Below are 16,336 nucleotides of genomic sequence, written 5' to 3' on the forward strand. Positions count from 1 at the left end.
GATCAGTGCTTATTTACGTCGTTGCAATGAAAACATCCCGACGGAAGAATTTCATGAATTTGAATCGTCCATGAAGTCAAACTTCTAGGCAATTCCATCTTGGAGGTTGGGGATCGGAGAGATGTTGACACTTATACAATATTATAACCGCACCAGTTCATCAACCATTAATTGAGTACAGATAGTGTGTGCATGACATGGGGTTAAAACGGTTGTACATGTATTTCAATATCTCAGAGTCAATCATTAAGCTGTTCTAGGCAATTTCATAAACTTATACTTCAGTACCATATACCGGTAACGAATAACATAATTTTGACTTATTTTATGTATAGTTAATTGTATAAGTGGTAGGTTACATACAAAGCTAGACGTGATACATCATGAAGGATTATTACATCAAGATTATTAGTTAGGTTATGTTAATAATCATACCAATGAATGAAATCTTGGTTTAGCAGGTGCAGGCAGAGCCTTCTACTATAGTAATAGAAGGCTCTGGGTGCAGGTAGAGTACCTAAGGTACCCTGGTGTACTAGTACTCTAGGTGCTCCTCCCCACCGGCACCAGTCACTGGGGAAAATCTCTTTGGTGCAGGGTCTGTGTGCTGCCCTCAACGGCAATTGTGCGGTATTAGTCTACGCGCTTGGATCACAGATCAATGAGGACCTTTGCTAGAGATACAACTACATTGTATAGACAGACTCTGATCCTTCCGGGGAGGCAAAGAAAAAATTTACCCGTAGAAACGAGGTAAACCTGAGCGAGCGAAAAGCTCATTCGCCAACACCTAGATCTACAGCTTTCCCAGCTTTTTATTCCAGATGAGTCAGTGAAAGGTATGTTATTAAGCTTGGGTAGCGAGAGTATCTGGGAGCTGGACAGTTGTATCTGAAAAGCCACTTTTGTTTTGTGCAACTCAACGACATCAAACTGAGCTACACTATTACAACCGCAGCTGCACTCGTATGGCGGCAATATTTGAACTCAAGACAGCGTAACTCGTCTAACATTAGCGTAGACTCTAACGTTAGATTCTAGACTCTAATTAATGATATGTCAATGATATTAGTTTGTAGATAGCCTAAGAATGTGGTATAGATCTATATTCTGCTAGTATACAAGTAACTAGTTCGAATATAATCCCAGAAAAACCAGTCTTTGGACGCCCATTTAAGTTTTTGACTGGAACTGCCTAGATCTAGACGAGTCTAGTTCAATAGTTGTAAACTGGAACTGCCCGACCAGACGACGCTGTGCGAGAAGCGACACTATCGTTAGTATCGAGTCACTTACAACTAACTGTTATACTTCCTCTAACAAGTATTTTCTATGCACCTGAATGAAGTATGAATGATCTACATGACTACATCTTGTCTAACTTAGAAACTGTTGTCTAGTAGGTTCTCAAACTTACACTGGACTGTGTGTGTGTGTGTGTGTGTGTGTGTGTATGTGGACTTTACTGTGCACTCTGCTATTTTTTTTTTTTTTTTTTGGGGGGGGGGGGGAAGGGGCAATAAACAGGATGTCACCAGTCAGTCTGAGCAGTGAAAACTTCATAGCATTTAGCCTTTCTTTTTGTTTTCCTTTTTTTAACAGCTACTAGTTACTGTAAAAGTGGAAATTTTCGCGCATTTCGCGCAACCAGAAACTAGCGCGAAAATAAAAGCACGCGAATATTTTTGCTTGCCATATGTGCCTGTGCGTGACGTCTTGATTCCGCGGAATTAAAAACACGCGAAACTCTTCCGACCCGGCCAAGCGCGAAAAATTAGTCATGCGAAAATATCCACTTTTACAGTAATAGGAGATGTTTATGTCAACAAGTCGCGCTCGAGCTCCATGAACCCCTGTGTTATCACAAGGTCAATGATTTTTACTGTATGAGGATTTCTGAAGCAAGATTTGTTGTCGGGCAGAACATCCCCTGAATATAGACAGCTGGCTGAACTGACTTTGTGCCAGAGAAGCTCCAGAGAAGACTTCTGGAAAATGTCATTTTCCCCCTAGTTCTCTGTAGAAGCGCAATGCTGTTTTTTTTAGCTGCACTTGGTTATCATGTACCGTAGTTAGTTTATGGCACTGTACATACACCATAGTGCACCAGACCCGCCAAACAGTGCGAAAATACACCAGATGGTGGACTGCACTTAATACTTGGAAGAAGAAGGGATGCTAGTTCCAGATTCTATAATCTTAGAGATATACTCCCCCCACCCTTTCAAGGACAAGTCCGCCTTCATATACTGTACACATATATATGTGAATAGAGATTACGCAGCAATTTGAGTAGAACACAGTGAAAGATTTTTAACTGGCCATTAAAAAATTATGAATTTTCAAAGTTCCTATGTAGTCACTGCTGGATGACAAGACTACTACAGTTGATGATGTCACGTGTGTAGAATGATATAAAAGGGAAATATAAAGAGAATAACACAAAATTCAATTTCATGAAAAAAGTACACATTCCCTCAGCTTGTAACTGACTGACATTATACATGTATGTTAAGGGTAATGCTACTCCTCCTGCACTGCCTTTAGAAAGAAGCAAGCCATGTGTTCTTTTATTATGCAAGAAAAATGAAAATATGTTGATATTTCCTTATATTTTCTCTATATTCTACACATATGAGTAATTTGACATCACCAGCTGTAGTAGTCTCCATCCAGTGATACCGAAACAAAAACTTCAAAAATTCATAACTTTTGAACAGATTGTCCGATTTTACTCAAACTTTCACCAATGTGTTCTACAAAATTGACAAACACTAAGAAGCCACACTATTACATGTAGCTACAGTATGGTAGCTACCCCATCTCAATTTTTTTTTTCAGGAGTTTTAAACTAAGTCTTTGTAGGATCCTATTTCAGGATTGTTTGGGGTAAGATTTATTACAAATATTCTGGAATAAATACTAACAGACCCCTATTTCAGCAATTTTTCAGACTTCTCCTGAATTGAATTTCTGGGTCTATACTATACCCCTTTCCCCAAAAATGGGGAACGCACATGTGTTATGGATGACTGTCTGAGTGAGGAGCATCTTAGTCATTGTGTTCAGACTATAGGTCAGAGAGTGGTGACGTTCATAATACCTGCAATTTACTCTGAAGTCTGATCGGTAAGCATGAGTCCCTAAATGTTTTTGTGGTGGTGGTGTCACCTTTGTATCACCTTTGTATCACCTTTGTAATTTATACAAAATTGTGCATTGCAGTCAAGATACCACTTCGCTCTTTGCAGAACAAAATAATCGAAAAAAAAAAACGTAAAACAAAATTCTTGAAATTATTAACATCATTCAACTTTCTACTCAGCATGGCTATGAACCAGGCACTACTTGGCATATGCCGTTTTTGTGAATGTTTGCATCTAATATTCTGAAACAGAAATGGCTCAGACACCAGGGTCAAGCTATCGTCCACCGTCACGCCGCTCGTCGGCCAAAAAGCCGCGGCAGGAGGGCACTTTTGTGCACTTTGAGAATCCAGAAATACCCAGCATTTTTGTTGAGGGCCACGATGACCAAGGGGACGAGGGACCCTCCATCCCACCTGTGAGTGAGAGACTGGCCTACCTCCGGCCCTCCCGAGAGCTGCTGGAGTACTACCGGAAGAAGATTGCAGAATTCGACAGCGAGCACCAAGACATGCTGCAGAAATTGGATCAGTATAGGACAACATATGAGCAACAGGTAGGCACTTGGTGTTCTTCTCATGCTTTCCGTTACAGTGGAAGATGCACAGGTCCTGGTAGTAATACTCGGCTAAAAGACAACACTTATACAAGCGACTTCCGTCATGATAAAGTCCTAAAAATTTTGTTCATTGGCAGTTAGTTTGTTTGTTTGTTTTTTGGAATATATTGAGATTTTGTTATAGCTGAACAATGAAGTATATAAAGATATATAGATCATATATTTTGGTCCTGAATTAGCTGTAACAAGATTCCCTTTGTATACTTGTTTGTTATAATGGGAGTGCACAATATGATGATGCACAACTTCAGAAGCTTGTGGATCAGTAAGAATTAGATGAACAAGTCAAGACTGCACACTAACCCATTTTCTCTACTGGTCTGACCTGTCTGTTTGACCAGTACAACTGTAGGTACCCAGTGTTTTCATGTTGTACGGTCCATTCCTGAAAAAGTTACTGGTCCAACAGTAATATTTACTGGTCAGGGACCATCGAACCGGTGCCAGTGTGCAGCGTCGTACAAGTTTACCATACTAGTTCGCTTACTGTTTAATAGACTGTTTACAAAATAGATCGGATCAGTGCATTCAATGTTGCCAATTCCTTTATTATGCCTGTGCATTATATGTTTCATAAAAACAGAGCATGAAAATGCTAGCATGGCAAAATAAAATCAAGTTTCCCTTCATGTGTCTGAAATAACTGAGTCATGCATCCAAGTGCAAATATTTATCAAGAAATTCTAATGCTGACCATGCACAAATTTTTCTGAAAAAGATCATCGGAAGAATTACAGCCGTATAACATCATATGGGGCAATGATGTACAAAATATTGACAGTAAATTACAAAATCAGAGAAGTGTAGTTAAGATTGCCCCTTGCTAACTTGGCTTATTTACTACAAGATATCATTATGATATGTTGATACAGTCAGTTTATGAAGCGATACTAGTAGCTTAAAAACAAAAGTATGATCTATCATATGCAAACTATGCTACTGGAAAAACTTGTAATAAGTACTGTGTATGTATGGATGTAGATGTGAGGATAACAACCATGAATGCAGATTCAATTTGTGTAAAATTTAATGCTATTCTTTCTTCTGCACCAGAAGAGCTTGAGACCTTTGAAGATCACATTTTGTATGACCACATAGTTCTGCTGTGTAGATAAAGAGTTTAATAGCAAAATGAGGTATGTCCATTCATGTTATCGTGAGATATTTGCAATCAAAGTTTTTATTCATAACTTCAAAAATATACCTTGTGCTGTCACAAATGAGATATGACTGGAAAGGTTTTATTTTGCTTTTTCTGATGATGGACTTACTTTAAAAAAGTAATAAAAATGGCGCTAGCTCATTTTGCGATCAAACTCTTCATATATGCTATGGAATGAAAATGCATATTTGTGAAGCAGCATCAAACCTTTAAAATGAGTCTTGGTTACCAACACCTTCCTTTGGGTTTTTGTGTCGTCATTGATTGCCATTGGTGTTTGCCCCAGTAGCACAAGATGCAGTGGGAGATGAGACAGAGGGAAGAGGAGATCGCTGAGCTGCAGAAGGCCTTGAGTGACATGCAGGTCTACCTCTTCCAGGAGCGGGAGCAGGTCCTCCGACTCTATGCAGAGAACGACCGACTGAAGCTTAGGGAGCTTGAGGACAGGAAGAGGTGGGTGGACTGTGGACTACTTTCTCTGTTCCAAATCGGCAAAAAAAAAAAGAAAGAAAGAAAGAAAGAAAGAAGATACATGTACATGGAAATTTAAAGTATCCAATGTTATTAAGCAGTGATACAGGTACTGTAAAAGTGGTTTCTTTCGTGTACAGATACTTTCACAGTTTCCATCGGTGCCAACTTTTTCGCGTGTCTAAATTTGCGGTCGGCAAAATCTGTGAATTCACAGTCGGCAAAAACTGTTTTATTTTGCACATGAAAACCCAAACTACTGTGTATAATCCAATTAATCTTTTATTTATTAAATAGAAATTAAAACTAAATGCAGGCTTACCTGAAATCCTGTCTCTCGAGTACTTTATAACATGCTTGTACCTACATTGCGCGGTATCGCTGTGTGTGTGTTGACCATCAATACACTCAATGTGCGGCATCTTCGTGTGTGCATGTGCATAGTAGTGTTGTAACAAGCGGTGAGTTCAAAACATTTCCTTGCATGGTTAATTTCGTGCGACTTTTCAAAACATTTTCGCGTGATGTTAAATTCGCGGTTCAACCTCAAAGCGCGAAAATAAAACCACCGTGAAAGAAACCACTTTTATAGTAACTCTCGTTAAAACAGATTCCTCGTGACTGGCAGTTTTTTTTTTTTTTTCATTTTTTTGTTATATCAAAATTTTGTTATTGCCCAACAAATAAAGTACATAAAGATGTATGTAGATTTAATAATTTTGGACCTGAATTTCACTTCATTTTGTCAGAAATTTTGTTATAAAATGTGTTCGCTATAACCAGAGTGCAATGTATTGGTCATTATCATGTATGCTCTTGAAATTAAATGAGTCGAACAGAAATGCTAACCTTTGAGCTTTGCTGCAATATTTTGCACTATTTTCAGCCAAGAATGGTGCAGATTTCTTAAAAGTACTGTTATTCTCAAATTGTGTTCTATTGTGTCAATTATCACAAAAGTAAAATATTGTTTTTCCACCAAAGATATGCCTTTTCAGCCTTTGGAATACCGTCCTGGTAACAAGGCTAGCATCCATGGCTGAATATGCCTGTCTGCATGTATGATACAAGCATGTTTCTCTTATCTCAATCTCCTGCCTTTATCCATGGGATACAAGATGAGTCCTTACTTTCTCTCTCATTTTCTACAGGATCCACCACCTTCTGGCACTGAATGGACCTGGTGAGCCTGAGGTCACCTACTTCCACAAGGAACCTCCTGCGCGGGCAGTGGTCAAGCAGCATCCGGCCAGCAAGAGACACCCACATTCTGATGGTACGGGGCATGGTCCTTTTGACCCTTTGCTTTACATTTCCAGGAGTGCTTTCTTTGACGATTGGAACAAGTGTCTGGAAACTAACTAGTGATGAATAGAGATTACTGTATATGCCAAATATTTCAAGGTGTTATATATTTGCAAATTTTGCGAGTCAAGTGCTATTCGCAGATTTAAAGACACACGAAAATTTTAACTCCCATCCCGATATGAATGTGATGTGCAGGGAAACAATTCTCCATTCATTACTAACTGTACTCTACAATCGCAAATTTAACCATTCGCAAAAATTTAGACTCACTAAATATATGGCATATACAGTACCTGATATTGCTGATTCCTATTGTGTCACCATAACCTTCCTTTTGAGGCAAAAAAAAAAAGAGCAAAAGTTTGGAAAGCCATAGCTAAATGCCTGGGAACATAAATAGCTAAAAGAAGAATAGACTTGCTAGTACTGTAAAATGTCATGCTGAAGGCAGGAACACATACAAATTGGTATTGTAGCTGCTAATCAGTGACTTGCTGATTGAAGTCGCCAGATTGATAAGGAAGCTAAGACTGAATTTTGCATGTCAGGTAACATTTTTATTCCTCATGGGTGTACATTAGATGTATTCCTCTTGACCAGATGGAGGTTAGTAGAGGAGAAGATGATTGGATGGATCAATGACACCGAGATTTTGAGTCAACGTGAGGTCATTTGTGATCAAGATAAAGTCGTCAAAGGTGGAAGGCTTACTAGTATATTAAAGTCAGTTTTATTTTGCATGAGACCTGTCACCAGCCTATAGATACTATCATGGCAAATTTCCACAGGAAATGAAATGAATCACACACACACAAGCATAAACACAAAGATGCCTTCAACAGCAGGTGAAATCTCCAAACAATGTGAAATGGACTTTTGCAAGTTTTCAGATAATGCTCATGTCACATGTGGTCATGCTACATGTGCAATAAGAATTGATCTCTGCTTCAGGTCTCACTGTTGAAACATCCTTGTCTTCACACTCCACAGAAAATGGGTTTGGCTTGAAGTCGGCCCTGCCTCTCCGGGGGAGCTCAGCGGCCAACATCAGAGCATCATCAGCATCAGCATCAGCAGCAGCAGCAAGACATCCAAAGAGAAGTCAACAGAGTAAGAGGAGCTGTGGTGGCTCATTACATAAGACCACAGGACTTGTCAATCCCAAGGTTCCTGGTTCAAGTCCCCTGCTGCAGCAGTTGTGGCCTTTTGGCAAGGGAGCTTCATCCTCACTGCCTAGTCCCTTTGTGTGGGACTTAAAGTCATTGTCCCTATGGTTGCTTCCTTGCAAGCATTTATTGCGCTCTTAGTGGACTTCTTGAATGAAACCATAACTCAATTCACTGCAAAGGGGCCACATCCACAAGGAATGCAGTGGCTACTGAAAACATGGGGGGCATTTCATCAAGCATTTTGTCAGATATATATATATATTTTTTATTTGCTCTCAGCCAGTCAGATATGTACAAGGATATCAGTAGCTTAAAGCAGTTTGTCAGAAAAAAAATATGTGACAAAACGCATGATGAAATGATCCCTACACAGCTACAATATGATGCTCTAAATTTGCATTGTGTAGAAGATCTAACCAATAATTTGTCTTTTTCATCTTAAACTTTGCAAAATTTAATGGAGCTCAGCACACTTAAAGGGGCACACTCTCCATGAGCTTTCTTTTCCAGTGATTCTCTGACCTAGTTTTTTATTATGAAGGAGGAGGAGGTAGGAAATTCTGTTAAAAATGTTGACTTTGTGTGTTTGAAACCTGGACAGGCAAGAAGGGGAACGCTGAGAATGCATCAGATCCCGGCAAGACCCAAGATGTGGAGGTCTTGCTGCTACAAATTGAAGCACTTCAGAGTCAGATGGCTGAACAGGCAAGGTTGTCCAAAGAACAGGTAAGTGTTGTAAAAGACAAGCTGTATGTATGCTTCATAAAGACTTGCCACCTTCCCCCCCCCCCCAAAAAAAAAAAAAAAAGCCAAAACAAACAAACAGGAGAGAGAAAAAAAAAACATTTTAAACGTAGATCAAAAGTTAGTACTAATCAATTAATTTCAAAATATTATAATATAAAAAAAAAAGGATTACAAAGAAACCAGAGTTGAGCTGTCCACTTGACTGGCAAAAATACAAGGAAATATTTACATGTGTGTGCCTTTGAACACTTCATTTGTGTCATGTGGATATAAATGGTATTTACATATCAGAATGATGATTTGAGCATATTTCTGTACACAATCCATACTACATAGTGTTTATTTGTTCCAGACTGCTGTCATATCCGTACATTAGTTGAGTAGGTGAGGCTTATTTGCAGCACTCATCAGGGTTAGTGCAAACTACCAGATGAATGCACCGTAATGTATAAACGCATTGCGCAAAGCCCATGCAAAGTTTGTATTTTGCAATGGAGAGACGCAAACATGATAGAGTAGCTTCCCATGAAACATGACAGTGCACAAGGTTTGATGCTGTAAAGCTAATTATCGTACTTCTTTATCAGGATGTTGTGTCTGAATGCTCTCATATCGATATGACGCATCCCTATGCAATGTATGGATGTACAGTAACTCGGTTTGTCTAAAAGAGGCCTGAGACTGTGCTACCACTGGAAGAGCCCCATGTTAGATGCTTTTAGCTTAGTTGTCATGATAGCTTTGATGAGTAATACTGTATGTGTGTATCCTTGATCTTTTTTTTTTTTTTTTTTTTGCTAGATGTGGTTAAAAAGCATCCCCAATTTTGAACCTTGCAAATGTTATGTGGAAGTTAATTATTTGCTTTGGTCATGAAGATTCCCATAGAGTAATTGGGAATTAGCCAGCAATGGAAGCATTCATATAAAACAGACATATCTTATAAACTTGTAAAAACTATTACATTTGTCTTGCCGTTTTGGCATAGGTTGCAGCTTTGATAGAAGACCGAAGGGTGCGAATGGAAGAGCTCCAAACCATTGTAGAGCGAGACCAAGCCAAAGTGCAAGCACTGGAAGAGAGGTAAGGTTTCTCTCAACAGACTAGTCTAGCTATAAGATGGAGTTGCTTTGATGTGCCGGCATGGTAATACAGTTTGCATGTACCATCTGCCTGGAACAAAAAGTACTCTACTCTACACGGCGTGATACACACTGAGATAATTCTGATAAAGAATACAACCCTCCAACCATGTCTTTATTCAAAGTGCCCACATTTTCACACCCATTGGTGAATTTGCTTTCTTGTTCACATGAAACGGCTCTAAAAAAACAAACAAAAAACAAACAAAACAGAAATAGTAGGCCAGCCAAGACGATTTTTTTTACTTTGCACGGCAAAATTTGTTAATGCTAAGTTTCCCAGCTGAAAGTCTTGCAAAAATACTGAAGTTTAGCGTACGGCCGGATGTCACGCGCGTTTTTGCCGAAAAATGCCTTTTTTAGCCCAAAATTCAAAAGCATGTCAAAAATCACGATTTTTATTTTTTTGTCGAAATAAGTAATGATTAATAAGTACCTTTCAAATTACAAAGGTCTTTTCTTTAATTTGAAGTTAAGAATATGACTAATATGCATTTGAATTTTTATTATTACACACGAATATATGGCACGATGAAATATAAAATCGTGCTTTACTCAAAATTATCATTTGTGAAATCTACTCATATTTCAAAGTTTTTTTACACTATCTAAATCGAACTATTTACAAGTATTTATTTACTGGACATATTGTATATGTTCTGAAATCACATGCAACAAAGAAATTGTGAGATGAGGTTAAATATAACTTGTTTTGTGTTATCCTTAAAGGAACGATGTATTTTTAGCGGACGCGCATTTTGAAAGAAAATTGAATGTAGGATCCCTATAGCGTATACGCCTATACACATTTTAAGCACAAATGGTAATTTATGTGATATATTAGCGAAGTCAATGGATGTGTTGAAAACTTGGCTGTAACAGCTCCTTTGTGACAACTTGATATTAATGAAATGTGTTTCTTTGCCCTAAAAATTATAGAGGGCAATCAGTAGTGCTGTTACCATAGCAACTAGTCATTATGTGGAGTCTCAGAAAATTTCAAACAATAATGGCATAATTCTAACACGTACACAAGTATTTGAAACATTTCTCTTTAAAAAGAAATGTCAGTTACACAATGAAACCAAAAGAAGTTAAATATGCATTGTTTACTACGTTTGGAAATGATTGTCATGGAAACCTTGATAGTTTAATTACCTTTTATTGAGAAAAAATTATATCAAAATTTCTCATCCTTTACCCCTTTCCCCGAGTAGGCCCTAAGCTTGGGGATTCATGGTCTGGCATGCAAGCACATGCAACGGATAGGCATAAGATTTCTTTTATTTCAGTAAGCTGTCATAAAATAAAGTACTTGAATTCACATTTCATTTTTGATCTGTCTTCCCGTGGGAGACTAACTTGATATGAGTAGTTTTTGTATGATGGTTGAATGTGTAAAAACTTTGGAAATAGTAAATGAACATTGTTTGGAATGAACACGAATTCGATGACATAAAAAAATTATATGTATCATGCATCCAGGATACGAATGTATATATATATATATATATATATATATATATATATATATATATATATATATATACAAATATACAAATATACATGTGTACATATATACATATATGTATATATATGTGTATATATGTATAAATATACATATATATGTATATGTATAATTCTCTGATTACATACGAATTTCTTTTCTTTCTATATTGTCACATCTTCAACAACAACAAAATTCAGTGATCATGAACTCTCAAAATTCCCCAGGCACCTGACGACATAACTCTCAATCACCATAATCTCATACAATGTTCACTAAGTCAATCTATACACAATAAAAAAATGAACGGGAGACGATATTAATTTTTTTTTTCCGAGAATGGATTTTCATCAGCGTACCTTTACCACTATAGCAGCAGGCGATATCAACGTTATGCAAATCTATGTTACTTGCATCATATCAGTTTGACAACAAAACAGACTGGGCTGATTGTATATCAACCACGTCGATGGAGTTAATGTACAGCCATACAGTATGTTCGGTAAAAGAATTAACTGGATCATATGCAAAGGCAGATGGGCACTTAAAGTTCTTCTTGAAACAACTACATCTGGCTGTGCTGCATTTGGATCTGCATCTACTTGACGCAATTCCAAGATGAAAATGTTGATTCGAATGGTATGAATGACCAGATTGAAGCCAGGTGAACAGACGTAAATTGCCTAGCTGAGGTCGATGATGGCAAGGGCATCACGATTCTACTGTTTCTGCCTGCAGTCATACTTTTGCCTGGCAGTGTGGTCTTTCAACATGACATCGTACTGCAACTTTTGTTGGCGGTCACTTCAAGACCCCCTTTTTTTCATTACACACACACACATAAAAAAAAGACTTGCTGAATTGACAATATTACTTATTAGTAGTCTGATCTACGTTTCCGTCATTATGCATAACACAACAACGACATAGTGGATACATGAATAAATCATACTACGTGTATCATAATGTCATCATCTTAAGATGCGCTGTACATCTGCCTCTGGTATGGTTGCAATACCTATTATTGGGAAATACAATGTACTGCATTCTCTCAGGGCAAATTCAATTCAAAATATTTGCAAAGGAATGTGTGACAGTACAATATTAAAAGTGTGACATCAGATTGAAAAGGTAGATAAATGATCTCACTTTCAAGTACACCAGTAAACATTCATGAGGGCTCCGAATAACCAGGAGCAGACAAGCAGTCTTCAACAATATGAAAATAATCCTTAGATATGGGTTTCTAACATTTACAAATCACATTATGCTTACTGTCTACCATCTCAAAAGTTACATAAGTTTTAGAGAAGCAGATTCTTGTCTACAGGCAATAGTTTAACTTCTCCATTTTGTTCATTGAAGTTGTCCAATATATATCCCATCCATCTATTTGATAACTCTCATTACTATCAAAATGCATTGGAGTTTTGATATATAGTGCTCAAAATAGTACACCACTATTGAAATAGCGGCCACAATTGCACATATTCAATAGTCTACTTTCAATTTGGTTGATATTAGTCACGAGTTTCGTAGAGCTATTAAAATTTCTGCACTGAATGTTCAATTGATAGTGATGAAATAAACTACTACCCTTGGAAAATCCATGAGTAGCGCGTCCCTTGAATACTTTTCTGAATTCAAAGTTGCCAAAATCTACAAATAGAATTGCTAGGTCCCTGCACACCTGACATATGTCAATTATCAAACTTAGGGGGAAAAAATACCCAATCAAAGTTCTTAAATGATGAAAAAGTATTCAGAAACCTATTGATACTTCTTCCATATTGCTGAAAATTGTACTCGTTTCTGCCAATCTTCACCATGCACAAATCTCTGTACATGCATCAAATCAGTTTGTAAAATGACAAATAACCCAACTGCACTGATTATATTGATAAAGTCAATATAGATGTATGTTCAGTATGCTGGGTTACAACAATTTATTGCTTCACATGCACAGGCAAATGTGCACTTGAAGTCATTCTTGAAACAACTGCATCTGGCTGTGCTGCACTTGGATTTACAACTGCATGACACTAGTTCCAAGCAAGAAACTGGAATTGGTGGTATGGATGTGAAGATGGGAACTAGGCGACCTGACTTCAATTTCCAAGCTGGGGTGGATGCTGGGAAAGGCATCACAATTTCTTCTCTGTCTGCCTGCAGCCACACTTTTGCCTGGTAGTTTGCTCTTTCAACATGTAGTTGCAGTGCATCTTTTGTTGGCGGTAGCATTTCGAGACCTTTCTTTGCTTTACCGAAGAGATGAAGCCTAGCTGAGTTTACATTGGCCTGGATACTTGTTCCATACAACTGACAAACAAACTGTTCAATTGGCTCAAGTTCTCCGTCACGACCAATCCCTTTCACCAGAAGAGGATTTTCCAGGAAAACTTTCCAGCATGACTTCTTGCCATAACCACGAAAACTAGAAGTAGTATCGCAGCCAGTCAAAGCATGAAACCCAATGAGACACTCTTTTGCACTTTGAGACATTGTCTCTGACAATTCATGAAGTGGATAACACTTCTGCTGCCTATTTCCAGAGATCATCCAAACTTCCAAGGCTTCATTCAAGACAAAGTGAATCAGAAGCACCATCACATCAGTATCGCGACACTGAACAACGATCCTTTCAAAGCCTCTCCTGACAGCTTCTAATGAATGGAGTATCAAACGGGTGTCAGCCTCTTCATGGTTCGCCTGAAGTGGTATCCTGTTCCTTCTGGAAGACCGTGCCTCTGTTCCATTCGAGAAGCCACCTCCTGTTACCAGCTCATACTGTTCTGGTAAAGTTTTACACCTTTCCATCATCGATGTACTCAGGAATGCTGCAAGATCCGCCTTGTTTTCATCTAGTGCAATGAACTGATTCCATGTCTGAGGAAGTAAGGTGTGGGGTCCATCGATGAGTTTTCGTATTGGCTTCTTCTTGCCCACTCGCCTTTCCCTGGTAGCCGCTTTGATTGACGATCCACCAATGTAACGATCGAACACTACATCTACCCTAGTTGTAACTTTCCCAAAGTTCTGTGTCACTACGTTTGTGAAAACATCGGCATATTCACCAAATGTTCGACATCCACGTGGCTTCCCCAAGCTTTGGATGAGAGCATGACCATCTATTAGTAGACATGTCTTCAGGTTGGTATCCGGAACATTTGATGGTGTATGAACTTCACCCATTAAGGCACTGATAAGCTCTGCCTTGGGAGTTGAATTAAGTTCACCACCACTGTTGGCCAACGACAAAGGAATGGGTGACAGTTCATGCTCGAGAACACTGGCCATTTCCAAAGATCGCCCTCCAGTGACAGCATTCAACAACCGCTGCATAAGTTTTCGATCAGCTTTGATAGTCTTTTGAGTTTGAAGAGTAGTTGTTATCTTAGTCTTGTAGAGATCGGCGAAGGTATGTGAACGATTTTTCTTCATGGTGGCATGAAAGCCAATTGTGCCTTCAATCAATCGCTCCTTCACAAACGATATCACCTGTTGTTTTCCACGCTTCTCTGCTGTCATCAGATCTCTCATTACGTCAGGAGTTGCAACATCCCTTGTAGCAAGTGACACTAAGCATTGTTCCCTGACAGAGGATGGCGAGTCACCTCTGCAGCATTCTCCTTCAACTTCTGCATTTCTTGCACCAAACACATCCAACATTACCAACTGTGTTGTCAGCTTGCCAACATCTTCAATGTCATGCTCTCTTCTCAAAGAAAGGCCATCAACACGGGTGACGGGGACATCCTCCTCATCTGCTAGGTTGTACAAAGAACGCATATCTTGCGTTATCCTGGACCGCTCTGCCCATGTGACACAAAACTTGTTCCTTGCCTGGTCATTCCTCGTAATGCCAATGATGCCACTATGCATCTTGCATATGCGATTAATCCACTCTGTTGCATGGTCTGCAGAGACTTGATTGAAGCACCTCTTAGACCGTTTCACCACAAAGTTGCCTGCTGCAAACTCGGCATGGATGGAAGGAGCAGTTTTGCTGAGAAGTCTCATGTCCGACAGATAAACAGGACCCCATCTTGCATAGTTGGTATGATCATAGACTGTTAGCCAGGGAAGCATTGCTTCGAAGGTTTCTAGATGCAGATTCCAGTTACCATCCCTCTCACTCCTGATGAAATCTAGCAGTACTTCAACCATTTCCATGTATGTGGACCACAGCACAAAGTTTGGGTTGTCAGAAAAGCTCCTGTCAAATTCTCTGACGAGACCATGTATCTTGTTCTGAGTTATGAAGTCTGATAGCAGTGACACTGATCCACATGCATCTTTACCCTTTCTTCTCTGTTCCTTGAAACTCCGCGTAACGTCTTTGGCAAGTCCCGAAAGATGCAATCCACGTTCTGCGCTGTTCACAGAAAGCCACTTCTGGAAGAGTGGCCACTTGATGCGCCATAGTGCCTCATATGTTAGTTGGTGTCCTCGAACAGCACGGTAATAGGCCTTTCCATCAAGCATGGAATCTGTGGTGTTCGTTGCATAGACTCCTGCTTCTGTCCACAGATCATCAAGCCTAGCACTTTCCATATGCTGGCCAATAGCCTTCAGGAAGTTGAAAGTAATGTGGAGTCCGCCAAGGAGGAAAATTACTTTTCCAAACTTAGGGTTGGCCCATGTCAGTTCCTTTCCTCTACTGTACAATGGTTGATCAGCTGTGATGATAGTATGCTCCTGTCCAAGATGCGTTGATATGGCAATAAATCTATTGATGACTGTTGTGAGTGTGTCGTTGTCATCAGCTGGCGCTTGCAGGATAGGAAGCATTCCTGCCGTTGTCATAGGAGGATCAACTACACTTGTCATTTCATTGAATGTTCTCCATGACGGAACGGATTGATTTTGTTCTTCCCCTTGTACACGTGATACAATCCATGCCATATCTTTACTTCGAGCCTTACTCCTTTCATCGCTAATGCTACTGCGGAATTCTACCTCAATGTTTCTCTCACCATGAAATGAAGGAGTTGGCCTCTTGCCATGTGGAAGAACTGCTTTATCGAGCTTCTGAAACTCCTGCGGGGCATCAGGATTGATAGCT

At 39.1% G+C, this 16,336-nt stretch overlaps 1 protein-coding gene across 1 annotated transcript in view; it reads left to right on the forward strand.

The window, feature by feature from the left end:
* Positions 1 to 706: 706 nt before the first annotated feature.
* Positions 707 to 16,336, forward strand: part of LOC139724885 (coiled-coil domain-containing protein 77-like) — a 42,294-nt gene continuing 26,664 nt past the window's right edge. The window contains exons 1-7 of the mRNA XM_071636008.1: positions 707 to 839; positions 3,398 to 3,702; positions 5,217 to 5,380; positions 6,550 to 6,674; positions 7,697 to 7,816; positions 8,477 to 8,601; positions 9,611 to 9,705. Of these exons, the coding sequence (XP_071492109.1) occupies positions 3,400 to 3,702; positions 5,217 to 5,380; positions 6,550 to 6,674; positions 7,697 to 7,816; positions 8,477 to 8,601; positions 9,611 to 9,705 (932 nt within the window). The 5' untranslated portion in view covers positions 707 to 839; positions 3,398 to 3,399. The remainder of the gene's footprint in view (positions 840 to 3,397; positions 3,703 to 5,216; positions 5,381 to 6,549; positions 6,675 to 7,696; positions 7,817 to 8,476; positions 8,602 to 9,610; positions 9,706 to 16,336) is intronic.

This window comes from Diadema antillarum, unplaced genomic scaffold, assembly GCF_040938485.1.
Source record: "Diadema antillarum isolate AM-2024a unplaced genomic scaffold, OU_Dant_1.0 seq00000002_RagTag, whole genome shotgun sequence".
Lineage (NCBI taxonomy): Eukaryota > Metazoa > Echinodermata > Echinoidea > Diadematoida > Diadematidae > Diadema > Diadema antillarum.